The sequence below is a fragment of the Crocuta crocuta genome, unplaced genomic scaffold, assembly GCF_008692635.1.
Source record: "Crocuta crocuta isolate KB4526 unplaced genomic scaffold, BGI_CrCroc_1.0 scaffold62, whole genome shotgun sequence".
Lineage (NCBI taxonomy): Eukaryota > Metazoa > Chordata > Mammalia > Carnivora > Hyaenidae > Crocuta > Crocuta crocuta.
Genome location: NW_027529173.1, coordinates 5,929,708 through 5,951,872, shown reverse-complemented (window position 1 = coordinate 5,951,872; position 22,165 = coordinate 5,929,708). Strand labels below are relative to the sequence as shown.

Sequence of the window (22,165 nt, the reverse complement as noted above, 5' to 3'; positions counted from 1 at the left end):
CAAAAAAAAAAAAAAAAAAAAAGGGCAGGATAATTCCCCTAACTCAAATGGAATTTATAAAACTGCAGTCATGTTATGAATCTAAAGCTAGGAGACTGGCCAAGGCTAAGACCCTCTCCTGGGCCCATACTGCCAGATCATTACATAGCCCCATACCATCTGGACTGAGGAACAGTGCTGCTGTTTGAGGTTACAAGCCTCACAGTACTATTTAACTCTTTTAACTGTCTAATTATTCATACTATTTAGATACCATGGAATACCAGCAACTACCCTACCCAACAAACTTCATGTGAATAGAATGTCCTGGAGTTTTGCAACGCACAACCCAGACAACCTCACTGCTAGCTTAGATAGTTAACAAGCCAGATAGACATTTCTTACTTAATACAAGTCTTCCTAATAAATATTCAGTTCTGAAAAATATCACATTAAAATAAGGGGGGAGTACACAAAGGGTTTGTGGGAAAAATAGCACAAGGAGCAGAAAAGACAAGACCATTCTACTTCATAATTACAGCCTCCATAGAGATTTAAAAATGCACAGAAATTAAAGAGCGGAAATGCCGGGAATGCATTAATTGGAGAAGGAATGATAGATACAACTGGGAATGGAGTTATGCAATGTAAAGCTACCACTGAACTTGGCTCAGGAGGAAGTGCACCTGCCAGGGAACCTCCCTGTGAAGTCAGAGCCGGGAGCAGGTGCTCATTTTTCAATTTTCCTAAAACAGTGTGCTAAAAGAGAGCCTAAATGTAGTAACTCTGGCAGCTTAAAAGTGGTAGAACTAAATTCTCGACAAGAATAAATTATATTTGAATGAAAAGGTTTAACAGGTAAAGTGTGCTGAATCTGTTTTTTGTTTTACACCAAGGACAGATACACTGAGTTAACTTGCAGTTAATTATGCATATTTTAAAAAGTAATAGTATTTAATTAAAGCTATATACAACTACATTTTATAGTTCTTAGAACTAGAAGAGGGAGAAAAGGATTATGTGTATCAATTCAGCAAATTATAGGAGTAAATACAACAACTGGCCAACAGGAGTAACAAAATAAGCTTGTATAAAAAGTCTCAAATATAAAAGTAATACACATAAATTAAAAACATTTACTCTTTCATAGTATCAGATTGGATTTTTTAAAGAAAAATCTAGCAATATGCTAGTTTTAAGATAAATACCTAAGGCAAACTATACTGAAAAGCACATGTTAAGAGGATGAACAAAACATGCCCTGAAAATACTACCATAAAAGAATCATGTTGTAATATGATTCACTTTAGCTTAAGACAAAAACTATTAATTCAGATAAAGAGGAATACTACATACTAAAGAAATCAATATTATAATAATCATAACTTTATTACTAAGAACACAGATTTGACTACACACAGAAAAAATATTTGACAGAATTATGAGAACACGGCTTCTCATACATGTTTTATTGCACTTCTCTTAGAAACTGATATATCAATCAAGCAAATTAAAAAGGAAAACAAAGTTGTAATAGCTTCTGCTTCCAGTGCTGCAGCTTATCACTGGTTACAATTTTATTTCTCTTTTTCTGGCTGTTCTTATCTAGAAAAAGCTGTATATGAGTTGATGCCACTTCCAAATTATATGGACCTAACTTCCTCATCTACCAATCACATAGAAGCTTTTTTTCTTAATATAACCATGTATTATAGCAAAAACACATGGCGAATTAAAAAACAAAGCACAATAGTTTAAGTTCTCACCAAATCATGAAATGTCAAGCAAGGACTGGAAGACTTTCACTCCAGCTAAAGATCAATTAGACACAAGACACCCTAGTTCCTTGGAAATAAAAAAGATAATGGCATGTAAAGAAATCAGTAGGCCAATGCTATTCACCAAAGATTCCATGAATTAAGAAAACTGTGCATAGAAGTGAATTTTAGAAAAGCTATTTATACATCTACAAATTGCCTATGTTATCACATCAAATCATCAAACTATATTACTTATTAAGTAACAAGTACTTAAATTATAGGTAAATTCAAAAATGTAGTAAAATCTAAGAACATAATAAAGGTCCTTTTTTGTGTGCGTGCTTAATATTGCACTAGGTGACATAATCAACTAAAAAAACAAATATGAATATGGACCTTATGAAATGTATAGAAGGTTGACAGAATTCATGCATGAAAAAGTAGGATGTATCTCAAAATTCTCCTTACCAGATGGGAAGGCCTGATGACATCATGAAAAACAGAAGAAAATCTCTAGCAGATGGATTTCCTAATACCAATACCATGAAACTGAAGCATATACTTTACATTGTGCTACTAATTTTTGTACTTCTAAAATCCACCAGTTACTATAAGTTCCAGAGAAAATTCTTTTGGTACAATAATGCAATCAATTTTAATTTTAAAGACAGAGCTAGTTTATACAAATACAGCAAGGGGTTACCAAATGATCATGATAGCTCAAGAGAAATGTAAATGTTTTTGCCTTAATAAAACAAACTTACAAAGTGGACAGTCTTGCATCCATTGAAATGTAGCAAAACATTTCATTTAGGTTGAGTTCTGCAGATTTGCTTATAAGCTGCATTAGGTAGATATTCTTTGATCTGGTTTTGAACTGTTGACTCATTTGCTACATATAAATTACAGCAACCTTTTAGGATGTCATTTCTAATAATTTTTTTCATGCGTATATAAAAAGAGATAAGAATATCTTCCTACCCTGCCCCCCCCCCAAGAGAACGTCTCGTTTCATTGTCTTTTGACATGGCAAATTCCCTCCTATAAACTAGTAAACTGCTTAAACATCTAACATATGGGTAGCCTCATGGCTTTGTGGGTGGGCAGGGTTTCTGGCAGACTTTGGAAAATGCTCCTTTGTGCCTCATGTCTTCTACATTCAGTTTTACACATGCTTTATATTTGTCTAGTAACCATTTAATATATTCCTGGCTCCAGATGAACTGCAATTAATTTTTTTATATTTTAATATGTAATTTTTCATTTGTCTCTGAGGACAGGTACATTAATTAAAGGACAATAATTAATATCGAGTACAATATTCATTACAACATCAAGAATGTTCAATAACCCAACATTTAACACTCCTGTCTCATTCCAGAGACCATGTTAACACGAATACCAGAGAAGGGAGTCAGGAAATGTGGTAGGGAGAGAAATAGAGTCTTTGTTTATTTGACTAAGAAGTCCATTTTTGAAGATGAAGTCTATATCCAACTATGCACTGCTTAATCCCCACCTGACTGGAAGGAAGGATAGTCAAAATCTAAGTTCTGGTGATTATCAATCAAGTTAGAAAGAACTGGTAGGTGGACCAGACGTTCTCTGAAACCACACAATATATAATGTGCAATTATCTACCTATATATACAGAAAAGTAAATTGTGTGAATTAGGCCCACCATCAAGACAAAATTACTTTTCAAAATAAATATGGGGAGATATAATAAGAGAGGAAACTGACTGCTACTAAGCAGATGAGAGTAAGAGTTTATCTTAAGGATAAAAAGAGACAGTTTCATCTCACTTCAACAATTTATGAACTACATGGATTCTATTAATGAAAAGTAATAAATTGTACTTTATTTAACTATACTTTCAAAATGAAAAAGAGCAAGCTTTTAATGTTGAACCAGTTTATTTTGGAACAAATTGAAATCAATGCCACCAAGAAATTCAATGCATAATTATGATGAATAGAAGCTAATTAAAAGTTATAAGCTATCATAAAAATTCAGAGCAAATGTTTAACACTCACCTATAAATCTTAAAACACCAGCAAAACTATTGGGTTGAGAAATGATGCCATTTAACCAAAGTAGTAAACAGCATTTTGCATTAAAATATTAACCATACCAAGTTTTAAACATTTCTATTAACTCAAAGAATTAAAAAATCAAGGGATTTTATAATATCGGGACAAATGTTATACTTGTAAACCCATTTTGTTTCATATCCTTATATAAACAATCCAAGAACTAATGAAACCAGAACTTCACTTTTTAAATGCTTTATGTATTTGCTTTTGAGAGAGACTGTGAGCAGGGGACGGGCAGAAGGAGAGGGAGACAGAGAATCCGAAGCGGGGCTTGAACTCAGGAACTGTGAGACCAGGACTTGAGCCAAAATCTAGAGTTGGAGGCTTAACCAAATGAGACAGCCAGGTGCCCAGGAACTCCACATTTTTAAATAATCAGCAGGAAAACCTAACGTAACTTGAAAACATGTTGAATTTTTTTTTTCACAAGGTATTCTCCTAGAACAATAGATCTCTGCCCCTGTTGCATTATGGCACAGTTACGTGAAGCATTACATACATGTACAAGAGTATAGCAAACATGTCAGTGTACAAAGTGCTAATGGGCTGTTCATATGTCTAGAATGAAAAAAGCTCGTGTAATATAAATACATTTTATTTGTTCATCATAAACCCCATTAAATGGGGGGTCATTAATTTGTGTGTTTGAGTTATACAAAGAAGTTTCTTTCCTGACTAAATGTTTGGTTACCAGTTAAAATCCTACTCTGGGGCGCCTAGGTGGCTCAGTAGGTTAGGCGTCAGACTTTGGCTCAGGTTCATGGGTTTGAGCCCAGCAACGGGCTCTGTGCTTACAGCCAGCTTGGAGCCTGGAGCCTGTTTCGGATTCTGTATCTCCCTCTGTCTCTGACCCTCCCTGGCTCATGCTGTCTCGCTCCCTCTCTTGGAAATAAATAAACCATTAAAAAATAAAATAAATAAAATAAAATCCTACTCTGAAGAAATTACATCCAGAATGCACAAAGCAATAGAGTGTCTGACCTGAAACAACCTAAGCTTTTTCTTACATATAAAATATATTTCTGACAATGTCGATGAATATGAATTATGAAAATAAAATTCTTAAAGTGAGAGGAGTCTAGCTTCTGTTTCTGTCTATTGAAGAATACTATGGACCAAATTTACCTTACCAGGTGAAACTGACAAAAGAAGTATACAAACCAAACAAAAAGAAATGGAGCTATAACAGACACTTCTTAGAAATGAGAAAAAATGAAATGAGCCCCACATGTGCACCAATCTACTCTTTGTTAAAACAGCTTCCAGGCTCTGGCACACTAAAAGGAGAAGCAGATATCTGGGCTTCAGAGCATGGGGAGACAAACGTGGGTAGGGTTCACATGGCAAAATACCAGAGAGGAGAGAGGCACAAGAACGGTGGTGACTATCAGACTAACTCTTTCACATATACAGCAGAGCACTGATCCATCCACGTGTTTGATAATTAAAAAAAAAAAAATGCTGAGGCTGGGGAAAGACCCACTAGAGATTAGAACATTGCCTGATGGGGGTGCCTGGATGGCTCACTCGGTTGTGCTTCCAACTTCGGCTCAGGTCATGATCTCACAGGTTGCGGATTCCAGCCCCGCGTCGGGCTCTGTGCCGACAGCCAGCTCAAAGCCTGGAGCCGGTTTCAGATTCTGTGTCTCCCTCTCTCTCTGACCCTCCCCTACTCATGCTCTCTCTCTCTTTCTCTCTCAGAAATAAATAAAACATTAAAAAATTAAAAAAAAAAAAAGAAAGAAAGAAAAGAACAATGCCTGATGTACCTCCAAGGTCAGGAATAATGGTGGTAACCATTAGCCAGAGTAGAAAACTTCTACTTTAAAGGGCATTAGGTAGAGTGCTAGAGAAGTGTCTCACCTCAGTTATGAACAATAAATATACTAGTTTGACCTAAAAATCATAAAAACAACACTTAAAAGGACCAAACTATTTCTAACTATACGCCAGGAAAAAAAGTTCAATCATAGCAATTAAAAAAGAAATCTAGTAACCAGAACAAGATAAAATTCACAAAACGTAACAGCTAATGAAAATGTATCAAATGTCCAAAAAGGCAGAAAAATATAGCCCAGTAGGTGAGATATCAATCAAAACCAATTCAGAAGTGACACATTTATTAGAATAAAAAAAAGACATTAAAAGAATTTTATGGTTATGTCCCATTTCTTCACAAAGCTCTAGAAAAGAATGCATGTTGGTTAAGTAGGAAAAAAAAGACATAAGAGAGACCTAAATCTAAATTAAAAAGATGAAAATATCATCACCTGAGATTTAAAAAATATATATTGGAAAGTATTAACAGAAGATGAGACACTGCAAAAGATTAGTCAATTTAAAAATATAGCAATAGTGACTAGTTAAAATGAAACAGAAAAAAGACTCAAAGGAAAAAAAGGAAAAACAAGCAGAGTAGTAACGAGATATGGGTCAACTTCAAACAATCTGCTATACAGATAATTGGGAGTTCCCATTGAAGTATGGAGAAGAATAGAAAAAAAATATGGCTGAAAATTTTCCGAGTTAGATGAAACTTAAAAATCCAGAAAGCACACTCTATATACACACAACAGAATTTTCAAGCATAAAAAGCAGCAGGAAAATAACCGTAAGAAGGAGATAAATACATCACTTGAAACTGATGCAAACACCAAAGTGCCAAGTAGCAGACTAGGATATTAAAACAGTTACCATAACTGTTTCTCATATATTAAAAAGCTGAGTACAGAAAAAGAAGATATAGGAAGGCCACACATCAAACTTGTAGAAATGAGAACTGCAATGCCTAAGATGAAAGACCACTGTAATTTTCAGCCCTGTGCAAGTCTACATACATAGAATGGTACAATGAGGTACACTTTCACAGCATATGTGTGCTGAACTCAACTGAATGGCCAGCAAGAGCTAAGAAACATCTGCGTGGCACATGCTTTCATCATGGTGTAAGAATAAACTGAGCAACACAGATTAATGAGTGAAATATCTCATTCTGTTCATACATTATCATCTTAATATGTATTATAGGCTTGAAGGTAAATTTTGTTCCATTTTATATTTATGAAAAGGGCACAAGCTATTCACTTTCAGGCTTCTGGATTCATTTAATTTAAGAGAGTAAGTTTTTTTTTTTTTTTTTTAAGAAAAATCATTCTTCAATTGCTACTATTGTAATTATCTAGTAGGTCAATCAGTATTTTATACAATCCAAATTAAATGCAGGAATAGACTAGGAAAAGAAACCTGCAACTATAATCCATGACCTTTGCTTTCAAACATTTGTCTTCATCAAATAACCTAATATTTCTTGTTAAATGTATAAGTAAATGGTGTACATGTGAACTAAAAGATAAAATTAATGTTCATAAGTACACTGTAAAATTTGCTTAACATAGTAGTTACTCACTTAGAATTTATTTTGAAACAAAAAAGTAAGCCTCCTCCAAAAATGTTGGAAAATTACCCCTAAATTCAATTTGTAAGAGAAAAAAAGATTTCCCCTTAGGAATGAGAAACAATTCAAAGGCTAATCCTACTATTTAGGGGTAAATACATAAGGATATGATGCACAGAATCTAAAAATATAAATATGTAATTAGACAATTATAGTTGCTAAAGGGAAACAAAATTTCTTTCTGTAAAAGAAATAACAGAAAAATTTAACTATACTAAGAAAAAGGGTAACGTGAATCAAAATAGTAAAATTAATAAAGTTTAAATTTATCATAGTAAGTAATACCCTCAGGTAGTAGTATTATTCTCCTTAGCCAAACATAGCTATTACTTGAGGTCCAGTTTCTATTAATTTCCTCATGCAGAGCCACTTTCATTTCTGCAAGCCACTACCAAGCATCCATTTGTGGTAGGCAATACTGAAACAGGACAGAACAAGAGACATCATAACTAGGAATCTCAAGGCAAGTGTAAATCAATAAGTCAATAAACATTTCTGAATGCCTTACATATGCATTGTTGGGAAACGGGAAAAGACTCTGAACATGGAGGGCCTGAGGAAGGATTCCAAGAAGAAATATGATCACTCACATTCAAAGAACAGTAAGAATAAGGCAAGAAAAATGGTGTTCCAGGTCAAAAAACTCTACTAGACACATATATGCCAAGCAATATGGTACCTGGGCTATAAAAGTTCAGTATTACCAGAAGGGAAATAGATTGGTTAAGAAATATAGTCAGGATTATAAAATTAACCAAGAACCAGACCGGCCAAGGCTTTATATCTGACTAATCTTTGTCCAATAAGGGATGAAGAGCCTCTAGAAGGTTTTAATGAAGAGAGTAGCTCCTTATTAGCAATTAGCAAAATCTGTCATAGAAGCAATGGTGAGGTCAAACTGAAACAAGAGACTGTTGGGAGAGATAGCTCTTGGACACAGGATGATAAATTCCAATTTTTTTAACTTCATGTGCCTGAACATTTTTGTCAAAAATGAGAAGAATGATGAAGACTGGAGACAAAAATGCAGCAATTGGCACATGAGTGACATTTTAAATAGTGAGACTTGAGGACACAGAGAAGAAAATTTCTAACAGGTATTTTAGGTAAAGATACCAAGTAATGGTGGCCGGAGGGTCATTCAGGACTGAAATCTGAACCAAAATTGAGGAGACTCAAGCCTAAGTGCCCAATCCAACCCCATGTCTATTTCTGTAAGTGAAAGTTTACTGGAACACAGCCACACCCATTCCTTTACATATGGTCTATGGCTACTTATGTACAACAGCAGAGCCCAACAGTTGTAACAAAGACCATATTGGCCCACGAAGCCTAAAATATTTAGTCTTTACAAGACAAATTTGATAACCCCCAATATAAAAAACTATCCCAATCCAGGCACAGAACATGACCTGAATTGTCTCTTATTATTTAAGAGCAACTTATGGAGTCGTTTTTAAGATTCAATTCTCCTTCAACAACCTAGATCTCTATTACTCAAAGGGGGGCAAGTATTGACATCCCTAAAAAAAAAGAACATCATTTGGTAAAGTAAAAGGACCACACAGCTTATGCTTGAGCTGAGCATAATGGCATCTATGATCAACTCTCAGGATTGATCCTCAGGACTCCTCTGAGGATTAAATGGGATCATTTATATTAAAAGAATGGTGATTCATTCTTTCAAGTAGTAACTGACTGTTATTACTACCATTAACATAATTATACTAAGAATAAGCATTAGCAGGCCACATTTGCGGGAGGAGAAGGGAGCCTGAGGATTATAAATGTAGACAGAGCTCCATTTCTTAGAAATGGGAAAAGCAAAAAACACAAGATCACAGTTAGTTATCACTGGCTGAGCAAAAAACTAGAAGTCAGTCATTACTCTCAACACATTAAATTAAAAAACTGAAATGTGTAGTTCTCTCTCAAAAGATCTACTACTTAGATATAATACTCCAACTACTTAGAAGAAACATGCAGGTTACTTTAACCAGTCCAGTCATTCCCAAATAACAATTTCCCAGCACTTAACTAAAGTAAAACCTTTAAAATACCATAAAATAAAACCCCTGCTGCCTGAAAATTTAATCATACTGTACTTTTCAAAAGTATCACATACAAACTTATTGCAAACGGGGTTCAAGTCAAAGCATGTTTTTGAAGGAGATTTTTGCACTGATTCCATCACCTTTCTACACTTTCAACAAAACAACAGTTCAGGCTTTCCAGAAAACTGCACAAGTAATCTACTTTTAGGTGGTGATAAATTTTTACCCTAAAGGAAAGTACTTAGGCCTGACAATATTCTTACCATCTTCCTGTCTGCTAATGATTCAACCCATGAACAAGGTTTTGATCTTTGTTTTTGTTTTCAGTTGTGTTCTTTGTATATGAAATATTCCTACAGAAAATATTTCATGAAACAACACGATTCATCATGCAAACTCTATGTAAGACTGGGCAAAAACATTTTAATATGAAGATTTTTAAAATTATTCCTATACCTGTGATTCTATTAAAACTCAAATACTGGAGCACCTGGGTGGCTCAGTCAGTTAAGTGTCCAACTTCCGCTCGGGTCACCATGATCTTACAGTCTGTGGGTTCAAGCCCCACGTTGGGCTCTGTGCTGATAGCCCAGAGCCTGGAGCCTGTTTCAGATTCTGTGTCCCCCTCTCTCTCTGCCCCTCCCCTGCCCATGTTCTATTTCTCTCTCTCAAAATTAAACATTAAAAAATAATGATGATAAACTCAAATACTAAAGAAGCCATGGAGACATGTAACTTGTCTCTCCAAGTTGACTTTAAGAGATTATGCACATAAAACACACACAAAAAAGAATAGAAAGCTTTCGACTATGGGTAAAATCTTTCTAAGTATCTCTGAGAACAAATGTGTAATAATCATCTGCCAACTCAAACTTCAAAAACAAAAAGACTATTCTCTAATGTCCCCTTATTATTATTCACTCAGTTTCACAAGATAAAAAACTTGATATTTTACCTCTTCTCTCTCATTAAAACAAACATAAATTTGAGCACCTGGGTGGATCAGTCTGTTAACCATCCGTCCGACTTTGGCTCAGATCATGATCTCACAGTTTGTGAGTTCAAGCCCCAGAATGGGCTCTGTGCTGATAGTTCAGAACCTTCTAGGCCTGCTTCAGACTCTGCGTCTTCCCCAAATGCACTCTGCTGGTCTCTCTCTCTCAAAAATAAACATTAAAAAATTTTAAACCAGCACAAATTCTTAGTGCTTCTATTTCTTCAATATACCTGGACTCCAGCAATTTCTGCCCATTCTCTCCAAAACAACCCTAGTAGCAGCCACCACCATTATTTCTAAGACAACCATGAAAGCCTTCTAACTACAGCAAATGCATCAAGGAAACTCTTTGATCATTTTAATCTGTTCTCTGTACTATATCCAGAATGATAATGTAAAATGCAAATCTGATCATCACATCAATTTCTACTGTGCAGTGCTGCTTCCTGGAGTTCAAACTAAGAAGGCCCACCTTGACCTTTTCCTGCCTAATCCTCAACATTCCCCAGAGTGTGGTTCTGTTGGTCTCAGATCCAGTGGCTCTTTCTAGTGCTCACTATTCCATATGCTACTCTGGCCATGAAGAAATGCTATTCCCCGGCTCCTCAAATACGTGGACCTGTTCAGTCTTGCAAATTTCAGGTTCCTTTCATATCTTTAAGATCTCTCCTGATCTTCTATTGTAGGCTTATTTGCAACCTTTTTCAAAGAGAAGTAGTTACAACTTAACCTTAGGATAGTGAACAGAAGGAACAGTGACCAAAATGCTATGAACTCTCAGCCACTGGATCACTTCCCAAGCTAACTCTGGCCATTTAGTTAAGCGTATGTTATTGAAAATCTTCATCTTCAAAAGAAAAGATACAAATAAAAGTATTTCCTTACTTAACAAGATAAAATAATCTGAAACACTCTTCTAAAGATGTAGTTTTAAAAAAATTAAATTATTAAATAGCATATGTGTATGTCAAAATGCTTGTCACACAGATGTTCAACATATGTTCTATTTATCTATATTAAGTCATCAGTTAGGTAATAAAGAGAATAGGATAGGACACTGTAAAGAGCTAAGTACACAGACCTAACGTAAGTATAAAATGAAAAGGTAGGGGCACCTGGGTGGCTCAGTAGGTTAAGTATCTGGCTCTTCATTTCAGCTGTAGTCATTGTCTCATAGTTCTTGGGATCGAGCCCCACATTGGGCTCTGCTCTGACAGCTCAGTGCCTACTTGGATTTCTCTCTCTCTAACCCTTCCCTGCTTGTTCAAGTGCGCACATGCTGCTTTCTCTCTCAAAATAAACTTTAATAAAATGAATAGGTAAAAAGATGCACTGGTACTTTAATGATTAAGAAATTCACAAGGTAGGGCCTGGGATAGACACAAATGGATAGATTCTTTGATGGGGTGGGAAGGAGACTCTTCATGCAATATTGCAATGGTTTTAACGAGACTGCCTCCCCCCCAAAAAAAGGAATGAATGCAAAAACATTTAGACTTAACCTAATAAAAACTCTACCACAAAAAGAGAAAGATGAGGGACACATGCAAGAGGAAGAATCAAGCAACCAATCCTTGAAAAAGGATTAAGGAAACACAACTCTCAAAAATGGTTCACAGTAGGAATACTATACCACCTGATTCAAAATTAACAGGACTTTACAATATGAATTGTTCTATTATATCTGTACATAAAGCACATGCACAGTGGGTCGGGCAACAGCGAAGGGCCTTGACAGCATGGTATAGTATGGAAAATATTTTTAGAAAGAGAAGTCACTTCAATACCTTCAAGAGCATCCAACTCTGTTTCCAGATAAAGACTCTAAATTAAAGGCACCTGGGTGGCTCAGTCTGTTGCACATCCAACTCTGGACTTTGGCCTAGGTCATGATCTTATGCTTCCTAAGTTCAAGCCTCCCACATCGGGATCCATACTGACAGTGTGGAACCTGCTTGGGATTCTCTCTCTCCCCTTTTTCTCTGTCCCTCCCCTCCATTCTCTCGCCAAATAAATAAACTTAAAAAAAAAATAAAGACTCTGGAATACAACTCAGAGACATGAAGGTTAATAGACACATTTTTGTAGATCTACCTACTCCTCGTACCTTGAACCCCAGTCTGGTATAGAAAAGATGATACAACTAAAGAGTTCCTAAAACTTAAAAAAACAGTCAATTCTTCTATTTAACACCACCTTTATGACAATGTAATTTATTTTCTCCTGGAAGTAAAACCTTTTAAAATAGTATAATAAAACTATATCACGCCTGATTTTAATCTATATAAGAAATCAACATAATACATACAACATGTAATTGTCAATTAAATGATACTGAAAATATATTTGATTACATCTTTGTAAAGAAACAACACAACACAATTGAGCTAAAGGCCATTATTTAAGAGAATCTAGTATTCAAAACAAAACAAAACAAAACCAAAAAAACCAGTAAGAGAAATTCTCAGGCATATTTTTTGATATGACAGAATGATCAAACCCATTGTTCAACTTCTTTTCTAGACCTAAAATTAATGTAAGCTGCCTAACAAAAAAGGCTAGCTCCAGTATTTGCCTCCTACGCATTTCATGTTAAATTTTATAAACTGATTTATATGGAAACCACTAGCAAATAAATTCATAAAAAATTTTGCTCATCTGACTGAATTCAGTGAACTGTTTAAATTAGTAAAATAAATAGCAATTTCAAACCCTGTGCTTAATCAAGAAAAACTCATTCATTAAACTTAGAAAAAAATATTCTGGAATTTATTCTATTTGCATATTCCATTCTAACATCAATCTATCTGAAAATAACCCTATCTGAAAATAACCATTCATTACAAGAATGAATCAAAACTAGAAAGGTATGTCCTATGAGAAAGATTTCCTTCCACTGCATCAGTTATATGCCCATCACTGTTAATCTAAGGGAATTTTAATATCCCGCAACAAAAACTTTCCAGTAACCATTTAGCCATAAGCAAAGATCTTCTAAAACCTAAAATAACAGATAATTCTTTCTATTCACAACCTCCTACAAGAATGACTTCATCATTCCTCACTTTTGTGTTAGATATGAATCTCTTCATGACTAAAATTTCAAAAAGGTTCTCAAGGAATTTAAAACTAGGATTGAGATTTTATTATTATTTTAGGCAGGAAATACTTCAGACTTAGTTTATTACCAGAAAACAAATGAAAACATTTCTAGAATTTTTAGAAGTGATTACATTTCTATCAGTAAAGCTAATACACAGCCACAAAAGAGAAAATTTTAGTGTACCCAAAGTGAAACATGAAAACATTCAATATGCAAGAAGATCATAATTTTTTAAGGAAAAATTAAAGGCTACAATAGCAACATGGTTGAAATTGGAATAGAAGAAGGATTTTTAGTAACTTCGTTGGTCATTCTTTGACTATTAACCACATACACGCACGTGCACAGAGAGGATATTCATTCAAAAATAAATTCAAATAAATGGTGTGAAATATACACATTGTAAAAAAGTAAACCCAGTATGATGGCAGTGAGAATTACAAGAGCCAGCTCTCTTTTGTTTCTTAAGAACATGTGACCTAAACACATATTTTCTCAGTCTACTAGTAATAGGGTTAACAGAAGGAAATGTATAGAATAAGTAGTTCAGTAAAAGGTGACAAAGATACGTGTCTAGGATCTGGTAATAAATTTAACAGAACCACAGATTTTTAAAACTTAAATTCAATAAAGCCTCAATTCAATACCTTGTGAAGCAAAGAAAGAAACCATTAGCACTTAAAAGAAGGCATTGTTATGTTTTTCCCATTGTCATTTGTTCTTTGTTAGGAAAGAATATTAAATATATATGTGTGTGTATGTATATTTTTAACCTTTTTCCATATTATTTAACACATCCATGAGAGCATAAAAGTAACAAGTGTATATGATACAGTGCACATTGGACTGATTCTGTTCCTAGCACTGCCATTGGTGAGCTGTGGAACCTTCTGGAAATAATTTACATTGCTGACAGCTTCCCCAGATGTCAAACTATCAAGTGTCAGTGGATGCTGATTTTCCATTTTTTTATTTGCTAACATGTTCAAATACTAAGCATTTTGAAGTATTTTAAAATACTTCAAAATCTGTTTGTCAATAAACTACTTCCAGGTAACTACCATTATATTAGGCACTTTTGAAGGTTTATTTATATTTTTCAAACCATTAAAATTCCATATGTTGATTTTTTTTGCTAAATTCATGAAAGATTCCTAACACTCATAAAGCATCAATAAAATTATTGTCTAGATAGTCAAAAAAATAGAGTTTTTGTCCAATTATCCAAATACTGTGAATTTATTTTGTAATGGGGAAGTCATAAAAAATTTTATCAAGTAAAAAAGTTTGCTTCATTTCTCAGTTTTGAACTTCTATTTATGTTTGTTGCCAACTTTTTCTGCTTTTAAAAATTAAACATTTCACTGGTGTCTATTACAGGAAACAGCTTTGGTCATTGAAAAAACAAGTTTTAAACAAGAATAAACTGCCCATCATCTCATCTGATAATAGTAGGCAAGGATATTTTGCACAAAACTTTCCAGATCTAAATAAATTAGAACCTCTCTTTTACTTTCTGTACCTGGGAAGGAATTTTTTTTTTTTTTAAGTTTTACAGTTAGTTTTACATACTCTTGGCTGGAAAACAGCTATACTTAGTTATGCCTACTGAAACTCTTCTTCTCCAGTGTTGGAAAAAAAAAATTTCCCTGATCATATTTACTAAGCAAAGAAATCAGCCTATAATTGAGATTCTTAGCACTTTTGAGTCTTATTTAAGTAAAAGCCTATTTTTTGTGGTGGGGATGATTTTCATCGCAGAAATTTTATGAATTGGCCTTTTACTATTTTAATATATTTAACATGTTACTTTATTTTTCTAAATATTTGCCCATTAAACAGTGGAAAAAAAACAAAGTGGAAAATAAAGAAATGAATGTGACTCATGTTGCTAGCTATACTATCAAGTGATTCCAAAGAAAGTTTTCAGTTAATCCTCTTGAGAGTTTCAATCTGAAAAAGTTGTTAAATATATAAACCCCGCCTCCCCAACGACCCTCACTGGTAACTGCAAAGAGAAGGCTAACAGTAACTTTAGTTAACTCAAGATAAAAACTTGGCTACTTGGTAATTTATAATTACACATGGAACAGCATCAGAAATCTCATCTGAAAAGGGCTCTCAAAGCATTACTCCTACACAATTTAACAAAAGAAAACATTGGTTTTTATGTTTATAAGGTTTCTTGATAAAAGACATAGGAAAGACCCTACATTTAAAAAAATCCCTTTGCGACAATCAGTCTCTAATAAAAGAAATATATGGGGGCATTTGGGTGGCTCAGTTGGTTAAGAGTCAGACTTTGGCTCAGGTCATGATCTCACAGTTCATGAGTTCGAGCCCTGCATCAGGCTCAAAGCCTAGTGCCTACTTCAGGTTCTGTGTCTCCCTCTCTCTCTGACCCTACCCTGCTTGTACTCTCTCTCAAAAAATAAATATACATTAAATTTTTTTAAATGCATATTTTTTCATTTGAGTTAGGAGAATTGTCCCAGTACAAGACAAGCTTCTTATCTGATTATGTGTTTCTAAAGGCTCACAGTTAAAAGGCTACATAGGCTAACAAATGTCATCCTTAACATAGATGAAGACTCAACGAAAAACAAGACGTTTATAAATTGAGCCCACTCAACTACCTCTACCCACTTTAATGCTGCATCTATGTAGGCAAAACAGTCAATACTATCAGTTCCCAACTGGTCAAAGACATTTTAAAAATTCTGATTATTTAATATAATTACAATAAAATTAAGTTACAACTACAAAACTTTGGGATTTTATTAAGTTGAACAAATTAACATTAGTAAACTCTATAAATCCTACTCAAATGAGAACCTGGCTAAGTTAACTGCATAAAAATAAAGAAAATAAGAATTATTAATGTATGGTTCCAAAGAGAATTCTGAACAAGGTATTAAGATATTTTTACAAAACTAAAACTGTCCAAAAATATTTTTGTAAAAATGACCACTTGAAATGAAGCATGTCACAGCTTATTATCATATGTGATCACAAGATTAAGCAAAGATGCCTCTTCCAAATGATCTAATTTTTTTAAACAGATAAAATTATTTTGATAGATATCTTAGTTATTTCAAGATAAAGTCCTAATTATTTTTTCTACTTTTCATGGTGAAATTTTGTTTCTTCTTCCAAGCACATCTTAAAGCAGTAGCATCTTTCCTATGTCAGTTTACTTTAGATCACAAAAACTCCTACTGAAATGGCCCATTTCAGTTTCATAAAGGCAGAGAGAAGTTGATTTTGAGATTGATCAACACCATGAAATAAATTTACTTAAGCTAAATACCTGTGAACCAAGAACCTAACACCATTAACCAGTCATTCCTTCCGTGTTTAGCTCCCTCCAAGGGATAAAAGTTTCTCATGAGGTTGAAGGTCAGATATACCATTTAAATGACTACCAAATGACAATTAATAGGAAATTCCAAAATATGTTTCTACATCTCTTTGAAAATTTAAGACAATGTGAGTTTCACCAGCATGGCAGACCAGATACCAATTTTCAACACTTAAAACTTGATCAAGTGTTGGGGCGCCTGGCTGGCTCAGTCAGTTAAGCATCTCACTCTTTATTTCAGCTCAAGTCATGATTTCACAGTTCCTAAGTTCAAGCCCCACATGGGGCTCTGCATTGACAGGCCAGAGCCTGCTGGGATTCTCTCTCTCGCTCTACACCCTTTCCCCATCCTCTTGTTCTCTCTCAAAAATAAATGAATAAACATTTAAAACACAAACCAAAAAACAAAACAAATAAACAAAAACAGATCGAGTGTTGTTTTTGCCAAACAAAATGCCCCAGCTTAACTTCAGCCCCATTTTCTCTGAAAATTTGTCCTTGTAGAGTGAAACATAGTAACACTGCAAATGACCACCCTAACTAGTCTCTCAGTTGAAAAAACTCTCACAAACACCTCATCAACCACAAATTACTTTTCATCTGGGTGCTTCCCAAGTGTTCCTCTCTTCTAATAGACTGAAATTAGAAGTTGATAAACCCTCACATAGAAAAAAAGGACCAATGTACTACATCTCAGCCAAGACAAAATAGGTCTTTAAACATTTACAACATATGCATTCAATAGCTACCGAATCATATAGTTCCAAAATAAAAATCGATGTATTTTTCTATGACCCTGATGTCATTTTAGACTTATTTTCTGGTGAGTAAAAGCTGCCTGTTCAGGGAAGTAAATACACAAATTCTTTGACCACTCTTCTTAGAATTTATAAATGCTTAAAAGCCTTATTTTTTTAAAAAAATAGTATGACTTAATCTCCTAGCAAAGGAATTCAGATAAAAGCAAAACAGACATACCACAGTCTATGACCTGCTTGTAGTAACACCTTTCCAGTTACATATATATGTATCTATGTCTTCATGTGTATTCACATTTCTGTCTCCAGACATTGCATGCATTATGTTTTGTTTCTACTTATTAACGTATAAACTGTGTCCCCAGGTATTTAGACTCAAATTTAAGTTTTTACCTTATTGATTTTTGCCATTAGAATCATATTCTCTACACAAATACTCATTTGGGAAATATTTAAATGATTCTGCCAAATTTTAAGTCATAGGAAACTGAAATGGCCTTTTGGCCATTTGCGGAAAACTACTACCAGAAAGAAATGGAATGAAGTCTTAATTCCATCATTTACAAGACAATTCAAAAATCCAGAAAAAGTTACTTGCCTCTCAATCCAAGAAGGCAGAATTCTTTATGTTGCCTCTTCAGTGATACAGTCCATCCTAAGATACAGACTCTAGTTATGTTCTACTTACATTTTCCTATTAAGTTTAATAATAACTTTCATATACCTATACTAAGTATACCTATTCAGAGAGAAAATAATGGGTGAACAAATATTAATCATGGAGTAATTACAACTCTCCAATTTAAAGTAAACAATTTTCAATGTGTATGGTATACAGATTTATAGTAATACTATACTCAAACTAGCCCTAGGAGACATTTATTTCCTAATTAGAGGATTATGCATCTTTTTCCTTGGTTTGATACAGAACACCAGGGAGGAAAAAAAAAATTCTAGCACTTACTAGGATAAATAAAATAGAGTTCAACAGAAATAAACAGAAAACTAAATTCAGTGGGAGCCTGAGTGGCTCAGTCAGTTGAGCGTCGAACTTAAGATCAGGTCATGATTTCCTGGTTCGTGGGTTTGAGCCCCACATTGGGCTCTGTGCTGACAGCTCAGATCCTATAGCCTACTTTGATTCTGTGTCTTCCTTTCTCTCCGCCCCTGCACTGCTTGGACTCTGTTTCTTTTTCTCTCTCGAAAATAAACTTTAAAAACAGTTTTTGAACTAAGTTCAAATATTTATGGAAAAACACAAAAAACAGAGGTTGACATACAATAGTAACAACCAAATAGAACAATTTAAAAACTGTATGTGTGTGTGCGTGCATGCACACACATGCATGTTTGATAGTGAGGGGTAGAGAAAAAGGTGTAAAGGATGAAAACCTCAGCTAGAATCCTACCTGAGTCCTGGCCACAACTACTGCCACTAAGATAAGTCAGCTAAAAGGAAACATGTTTTTATGGTAGATCTGATGTAGTAGGTGTGAGATGATAATGAAGTACTCAAACTGAAGTACCTAATAGAATTTTGAAAAATGTATGATTCAAACTCAGTAATCTGATTAGAGAGCAGTGAAAGTGAACTTTGAGTCATCTCATCGAAATGGGAAAGAAGAGGAGCTAACCTATTAAATGAAACACTACATGCCTTCCAAACAGATACCAAGTTCATTTTGCATTTATGTAGTCATTCATTCATCTTAATCCTTACAATGAATTAAGAAGTAGGGTTATTAGCCTCCTTTCTAAAATGAGGAAAGCAAATTTCAGAAAAGTTAACCAAGGTGAGCAAGGAACTCAGAATTGAGAAATTCTGAGTCTAAAGCCCTTGCTCCCTTTATAATACTGTATTCTCTTTAGAATATTATCTGGGAACATGGAGAGAATGAGATTTCTAAGTTAACACAAAGGGAAGAATAAAAGACTGTACCCTGGATTTTTAACCTAACTGTACCCTACAGAGCCTTAGAGCCTTCCAGCATTAAGTACATATCATAATGTTTCCCAAAATACCCGATGAAAGGTACCAATATTTGTGTTAAAATCAGTCACTTGTGGAACTTGATTTTCCATAATCAGCAGGATCCATGGAACTTACGTTAGGATATATAACCAACTACAAGAGGACAGTACAATCAATCTCCCCCAGTTGCTAATTCGGCTATGTTTGCAGGGCTAGAGTTAAAATTCATTTGTAGTGCAAATTTTCTTTTTGTATTAATGACCTTACCTCACAAGAACTAAATTCTAAATTCCCACACTACTGGGATGGGCCTGAGCTTAGAAACTCGGCAATTGCTAAGCAAATGCTTTGAGAATTTCACATTTAGAATCCCTTCCTACAGCAAAGTGTCACTGACAGCAGGCTCTACTCAGCTAGCCTCTGATTTTATTCCTTCCTGGTTGTGCTGAGATCTCCCTCTTGTGCAGTTTAAAAGACCAATCAAGGAAATACTGTATTACACATGTACCTGTAGTCTTTCACAGGAAAGACCTTCCCAAAATTTTCATAGGCCACTCTTCAAGGAATTCCCTTTGATCTGTTTCTCCTTCTACTTTGCTGTCCAAATGACAGAGAAGATGAAACAACCTAAGAGACAATTTACTTCCACATGATATTTTCCCTCTCATTTTTTTTAACCTTGGTATTTCTTCTCCAATGGTATTCTGGGAACATGCTAATAAAGCTCTTTCATATTCTTCAAAGAACTAGTCAACTCAGTAGTATACTTCGCAATTTTAATGAAGGAAGAGAAATGAAATTGGTTGCTAGATTATTTTTTCCCTATACTTGTCAATTCATCCAAATAACTGCAGTAATAAGAGAACAAAGTCACAGAAGTCATAACAAGAGAGGAAGTTCAGGGATCCATAAATAGGAGTTTCTTCTGGGCTTGGGTGGGTTTCCTCAACTGGATGAAATTTCGTTAAAAAGGAAAATTGAATCCCAAGGAAGGAAGCCTAAGGTTGAAGAGTTAAATCTACATTAAATCACTTACTGAAACAACAACAACAGGATATAGAATGGAAAGATTACTCTCTTCCAGCATATTCACCAATTTCCGGGTTTCCTCAAAATCAGAGGTCATAACCTGAAAGACCAGAAAATAAAAGCAAGTTAAAAATAAGTTCTTAAATGATTTAATAGTTAATTTAAGAATTAAAATCAGTGAAGGAAAAAATATGAGGCTTTTACATATACATCTAAAATACTTATCAAGCTTAATTTTCCCTTTTCAAACAACTTTCAAGGATACCTGTAACGTCGTATCTATTAGAATTTGAACTCTTCATTAATTCAAACCTGTGTCATCTTATCTGATTCATACCAAGTAACTGAAAATGATGTCTACAGAAATATCACCCTCTTTTAATTATGGGAATTAGCTTGCAAGAAAATATTTTTCCATTTCAAAAATTTAAAAATACAACTTCCAAATGCATATTGAATAACAAAACTCATCTATCACAAAAACTTAAATTCAAAAAATTAAAAATCAAGAAAAAATTCTCTTGCACATTACATTTACACAAATCCTCAAGGGCTTTGAACCATTTAAGGTCACTACTTACATTCACACAAATGTAACTGTAGCATTGCTCTGACATGATTTGCTCAAGATCTCTGCCAGCATGACAAGGAAGTTGAGAGGTGACTTTTACAGGCTAGGAGAAAAAAATATGTAAGACAGAGGAGTTTATAAATTAGATAGAAATGCAAACCAGAACCTAAACAAATGTTACAAATGAGCATAAAATTTCAACAGACACATAAAGCCTAAGACCATAAAAAAATAAAAATAATTCAAGCTGAAGTTTATGAAGCTTCCAAGAAAAAGACATCTGAACTAGTCCTTTACTGATGAATACTACTTTGGTGAGGAGAGAAATAGATAGTTTCAAATGAGAAAAGTACAAGATATATGGAGGGACAGGCAAGTAACTACTTTTTCTTATACACAGGATGCAGTTCAGAAAATGCTTGATTATTTTCAAATGGTTGGTTAGACAGGGGTTGTTGGATGATTCTACAAACATGTTAAATTCTACAGTTAGATAGATTCTGCCAAACCTGGAATGACTAGAAGCAGGAAAGGCATTAAGAAATTACTAGAGAGAGAGGAGTCAACATAGTAGAGATAGTAGTGCTATCAACAATAGCCAAAGTATGGAAAGAACCCAAATGTCCATCAACTGATGAATGGATAAAAAAGCTAACACACACATACATACATACACATAATGGAATACTACTTGGCAATGAGAAAGAATGAAATTTTGCCATTTGAAACAATGTGGATGGAACTGGAAGGTATTATGCTAAGTGAAGTAAGTCAGTCAGAGAAAGATATCATATGTTTACACCCATATGTGGAATGTGATAAATTTAACAGAAGACCATGGGGGAAGTGAAGGAGAAAAAATAGTTACAGAGAGGGATGGAGGCAAACCATAAGCAACTCTTAAATACAGAGAACAAACTGAGAGTTGATGGGGTGGAAGGGAGGGAAAATGGGTGATGGGCATTGAGGAAGGCACTTGTTGGGATGAGCACTGGGTGTTGTATGTAAGCAATTAATCATGGGAATCTAT

General features: G+C 34.5%; 1 protein-coding gene across 1 annotated transcript in view; it reads right to left on the bottom strand.

Moving 5' to 3' along the window:
* Positions 1-22,165, bottom strand: part of CRPPA (CDP-L-ribitol pyrophosphorylase A) — a 195,603-nt gene that overhangs the window by 26,956 nt on the left and 146,482 nt on the right. The window contains exons 7-8 of the mRNA XM_077757629.1: positions 21,146-21,238; positions 20,572-20,664 (exon numbers count right to left, since the gene is read on the bottom strand). Of these exons, the coding sequence (XP_077613755.1) occupies positions 20,572-20,664; positions 21,146-21,238 (186 nt within the window). The remainder of the gene's footprint in view (positions 1-20,571; positions 20,665-21,145; positions 21,239-22,165) is intronic.